Source organism: Sinocyclocheilus grahami, unplaced genomic scaffold, assembly GCF_001515645.1.
Source record: "Sinocyclocheilus grahami isolate Dianchi unplaced genomic scaffold, SAMN03320097.WGS_v1.1 scaffold1614.1, whole genome shotgun sequence".
NCBI lineage: Eukaryota > Metazoa > Chordata > Actinopteri > Cypriniformes > Cyprinidae > Sinocyclocheilus > Sinocyclocheilus grahami.
In genome coordinates, this window is record NW_015506793.1 from 46,119 (window position 1) to 51,141 (window position 5,023).

Below are 5,023 nucleotides of genomic sequence, written 5' to 3' on the forward strand. Positions count from 1 at the left end.
TATCAGTTACGCTGACTTCTGAATTTTTCAGGTGAACAATTCAGTCTCTGCACTCAGCAAGTCTGTATATGAGAAAATGTTCTTGTGGATGGTGGTCCGTATCAATGAGATGTTGGACACCAAGCAGCCTAGACAGTTCTTCATTGGTGTGCTGGACATCGCTGGATTTGAGATCTTTGATGTGAGCATCATTAATGTCTGTAAAAAAATGAGACATAATAGATAACATTCAGCAGTAAGAGCTTGTTTCTGTTTAATTTTCAGTTCAACAGCTTGGAGCAGCTTTGCATCAATTTCACAAATGAGAAACTGCAACAGTTCTTCAATCACCACATGTTTGTTCTGGAGCAAGAGGAGTACAAGAAAGAAGGCATTGAATGGGAGTTCATTGACTTTGGTATGGACTTGGCTGCCTGCATTGAGCTTATTGAGAAGGTAAGAGGATATTCAGTCAATTAAAATGACTATTCTCATTGTGTCTGTACTCAAGTGTGAATATTTCTTCAACAGCCAATGGGCATCTTCTCCATCCTTGAAGAAGAGTGCATGTTCCCCAAGGCTACAGACACAAGTTTCAAAAACAAGCTGCATGATCAGCATCTGGGCAAAAGTGCAGCTTTCCAGAAGCCCAAGCCTGCCAAAGGTAAGGCAGAGGCCCACTTCTCTCTGATGCACTATGCCGGCACTGTGGACTACAACATTGGTGGCTGGTTGGACAAGAACAAGGATCCACTAAACGACTCTGTCGTGCAACTCTACCAAAAGTCATCAGTCAAACTGCTGGCCTTACTGTATGTTGCTCATGCTGAAGGTACGAACATCTGAATTTCCCGAATTCCTTTGTGTTTTAATTATGTGCAAGACATTATCACATAGTGATTTATTGAAAAAGTTAATGGAAAGCAACACAAATTGAACATTAACAACTTTCAATGATATAAAACAGCTGAGGGCGGTGGTGGAAAGAAAGGCAAGAAGAAAGGTGGTTCCTTCCAGACGGTGTCTGCACTTTTTAGGGTAAACAGATTCTCCCTTTTAATGAAGGATGTGAACGTCTTCTCCATTAAACACTGGACTAATGGCATAAACATTTCCACAGGAGAACTTGGGTAAGCTGATGACTAACCTGAGGAGCACTCACCCTCACTTTGTGCGCTGCTTGATTCCTAATGAATCCAAGACTCCAGGTAAACTTAATCCCTAAAGGCTGAAATGGATCAGAATATCTCTGGAACCTTAAGAACATTTGTATTTCAGGTCTGATGGAGAACTTCCTGGTTATCCACCAGCTCAGGTGTAATGGTGTGCTGGAGGGTATCAGAATCTGCAGGAAGGGTTTCCCCAGCAGAATCCTCTACGGTGACTTCAAGCAGAGGTAAAGACACCTTTTTACAACATCTTACTTAGAGATGATGCATTACCTAATCTTCACCATTTTACATGTTTCACGAGAACAACTCTCCCATGAATGTCCTCTAGATACAAAGTATTAAATGCTAGCGTTATCCCTGAGGGACAGTTCATTGACAACAAAAAGGCTTCAGAGAAACTCTTGGCCTCTATTGATGTGGACCACACCCAATACAAGTTTGGACACACCAAGGTGAGCTACTCAGCAAATGTCTAAGCTCAAATCTACATGGAAAGGCTTATATAATGTACCACTAGTATATCATTATATACTTGTATATCATTTTATTTATACAGGTGTTCTTCAAAGCTGGTCTGTTGGGTACTCTTGAGGAGATGAGAGATGAGAAACTAGCACATCTGGTTACCATGACTCAGGCTTTGTGCCGTGGATACGTCATGAGGAAGGAGTTTGTCAAAATGATGGAGAGGAGGTACAATGAACTTACAAAACTGTCTGGAACACAACTCTTCAAAACCACAAAGTGATAATGACTGATTAACTGATTACATTTTACACAGAGAAGCAATTTATTCCATCCAATACAACATCCGCTCATTCATGAATGTCAAACATTGGCCATGGATGAAGCTCTACTTCAAGATCAAGCCTCTTCTGAAGAGTGCAGAGACTGAGAAAGAAATGGTGGCAATGAAGGAAAACTTTGAGAAGATGAAAGAAGATTTAGCAAAGGCATTAGCTAAAAAGAAGGAGCTTGAGGAGAAAATGGTGTCACTTCTTCAGGAGAAAAACGATCTTCAACTGCAAGTAGCTTCTGTGAGTATTTCAGCTCTTATTGATCCTAATATGGATCCTACAGCTATGAACATATATCATTAACTACATCCATGTCAATGAACAGGAATCTGAAAACCTCTCTGACGCTGAGGAGAGATGTGAAGGACTCATCAAAAGCAAGATCCAGCTCGAGGCCAAACTCAAAGAGACAAGCGAGAGACTGGAGGATGAAGAGGAAATCAATGCTGAACTGACTGCCAAGAAGAGGAAACTGGAGGATGAATGCTCCGAGCTGAAGAAAGACATTGATGACCTGGAGCTCACCTTGGCAAAAGTGGAGAAGGAGAAACATGCAACAGAAAATAAGGTCAATATTCTTCTCACATCTTGTTCACACTTCTGAGTTTAGGCTCTTGAGAATTAAACCATGTAAACAATGTTTCCATGTAGGTGAAAAACCTGACGGAGGAGATGGCCTCTCAGGATGAGAGCATTGCCAAGCTGAGCAAAGAGAAGAAAGCCCTCCAAGAGGCACACCAGCAGACTCTTGATGACCTTCAGGCAGAGGAAGACAAAGTCAACACTCTGACTAAATCTAAGACAAAGCTTGAGCAGCAAGTTGACGATGTAAGATGTTTAGCATGAGAATAAGACCATAAATCAATGGGAAAGTAAAATTGTTGCTAATTAATATTTTATTGCTCTGGTTTCTGTCACAATAGCTTGAGGGCTCTCTGGAACAAGAGAAGAAGCTCCGTATGGACCTTGAGAGAGCCAAGAGAAAGCTTGAGGGTGATCTGAAACTGGCCCAGGAGTCCATAATGGACCTGGAGAATGAGAAACAGCAATCAGATGAGAAGATCAAAAAGTGAGTAGGCATCTGTCTTTACACAATTAAACATGTTTAAAAAGTTAAGTATTTTGCACATTTTACAAAATGCTACTTTAAAAACAGGAGGGACTTTGAGATAAGTCAACTTCTCAGCAAGATTGAGGATGAACAGTCTTTGGGAGCACAGCTTCAGAAGAAGATCAAAGAACTTCAGGTAACACTAACCCCAATCTTTCCGATGTGAAATGGGGAAGTAGATGCATAGCTGTGAAAACCCACATTACAAAGATCACTAAAGAATTATTTATCTTTCTTTATTCAGGCCCGTATAGAGGAGCTGGAAGAGGAAATTGAGGCAGAGCGATCTGCTCGTGCCAAAGTGGAGAAGCAGAGAGCTGATCTCTCCAGGGAACTTGAAGAGATCAGTGAGAGGCTTGAGGAAGCTGGTGGTGCCACTGCTGCTCAGATTGAGATGAACAAGAAGCGCGAAGCCGAATTCCAGAAGATGCGTCGTGATCTGGAAGAGTCTACCTTGCAGCATGAAGCTACAGCTGCAGCTCTCCGAAAGAAGCAGGCAGACAGTGTGGCTGAACTCGGAGAACAGATCGACAACCTCCAGCGGGTCAAGCAGAAGCTGGAGAAGGAGAAGAGTGAATACAAGATGGAGATTGATGACTTGTCAAGCAACATGGAGGCTGTGGCTAAAGCAAAGGTACTGTACAATGTTGAGAAAACTTAAAAAGTAAAGATCTATTATTAGTTTTTCAAAACTACTTTAACTTTAGGAGCTTGAAATGTGAACAATTTCCAAAAGAATCTCAGGGAGTTCAAAAAAGTTTATATTTCTTAATTTATGTAGGCAAACCTTGAAAAGATGTGCCGTACATTAGAAGACCAAGCAAGTGAGCTAAAATCAAAGAATGATGAGTTTGTACGCCAACTTAATGATTTAAATACCCTAAAGGCAAGGCTCCAAACTGAAAATGGTAAGTAAATACTGAATATACGATGCACACAATGCCACAGAACTGTGCAAAAACAGAAGTGATTCAAAAACCCATTACTGACATCATACAACTATTTTGTGAATCATAAGTTATACATTGTCTCATACTAGGTGAATTTGGCCGTCAACTGGAGGAGAAAGAAGCTCTTGTTTCTCAACTGACAAGAGGCAAACAGGCTTACACTCAGCAGATTGAGGAACTCAAAAGACATATTGAAGAAGAGCTTAAGGTGTGTACCTTCAAAATAAATCTGTTATCAGGTACTGTGTATAGCTATGAACATAGCTGTGCACAATAGGAAACGAAATAGTTTCACTTCAATGTTTTTCACTTTTGACTTCAAGGCTAAGAATGCTCTGGCCCATGCGGTTCAGTCTGCCCGCCATGACTGTGATTTGCTCAGAGAGCAGTATGAGGAGGAACAGGAAGCCAAAGCTGAACTCCAGCGTGGAATGTCTAAGGCCAACAGTGAGGTGGCGCAGTGGAGAGCCAGATATGAGACTGATGCCATCCAGCGCACTGAGGAGCTTGAGGAAGCCAAGTAAATACAGCAAAGAATAAACAATCATTAGTACTCTACATTTAATAACAAATATTAGCAAGATTTCAAAATGTATACCACATTCTTCAGGAAAAAGCTTGCACAGCGTCTGCAGGATGCTGAAGAATCCATTGAGGCAGTGAACTCCAAGTGTGCCTCACTGGAAAAGACCAAGCAGAGACTGCAGGGTGAAGTAGAGGACCTCATGATTGATGTGGAGAGGGCAAATGCATTGGCTGCCAACCTTGACAAGAAGCAAAGAAACTTTGATAAGGTTAGAAGGATGTGGATAATCTTTAAATCTACAGTATACCTTGATCCATTGACTTTGCAAATTAACAATTATTACACTTCTTTCATCATCAGGTCCTAGCAGAGTGGAAACAGAAGTATGAGGAAAGCCAGGCTGAACTAGAAGGTGCTCAGAAAGAAGCTCGTTCTCTCAGTACTGAGCTTTTCAAAATGAAGAACTCCTATGAAGAAGCTCTTGACCA

The 5,023-nt window shown here is 41.3% G+C and overlaps 1 protein-coding gene across 1 annotated transcript in view; it reads left to right on the forward strand.

Annotated features, from left to right (window-relative positions):
* Window positions 1–5,023, forward strand: part of LOC107571573 (myosin heavy chain, fast skeletal muscle-like) — a 22,463-nt gene that overhangs the window by 10,210 nt on the left and 7,230 nt on the right. Inside the window, exons 19-31 of the mRNA XM_016257906.1 lie at window positions 1,258–1,375; window positions 1,480–1,603; window positions 1,708–1,844; window positions 1,933–2,188; window positions 2,274–2,516; window positions 2,600–2,776; window positions 2,872–3,017; window positions 3,105–3,195; window positions 3,304–3,693; window positions 3,841–3,967; window positions 4,099–4,217; window positions 4,333–4,529; window positions 4,620–4,803. Of these exons, the coding sequence (XP_016113392.1) occupies window positions 1,258–1,375; window positions 1,480–1,603; window positions 1,708–1,844; window positions 1,933–2,188; window positions 2,274–2,516; window positions 2,600–2,776; window positions 2,872–3,017; window positions 3,105–3,195; window positions 3,304–3,693; window positions 3,841–3,967; window positions 4,099–4,217; window positions 4,333–4,529; window positions 4,620–4,803 (2,309 nt within the window). The remainder of the gene's footprint in view (window positions 1–1,257; window positions 1,376–1,479; window positions 1,604–1,707; window positions 1,845–1,932; window positions 2,189–2,273; window positions 2,517–2,599; window positions 2,777–2,871; window positions 3,018–3,104; window positions 3,196–3,303; window positions 3,694–3,840; window positions 3,968–4,098; window positions 4,218–4,332; window positions 4,530–4,619; window positions 4,804–5,023) is intronic.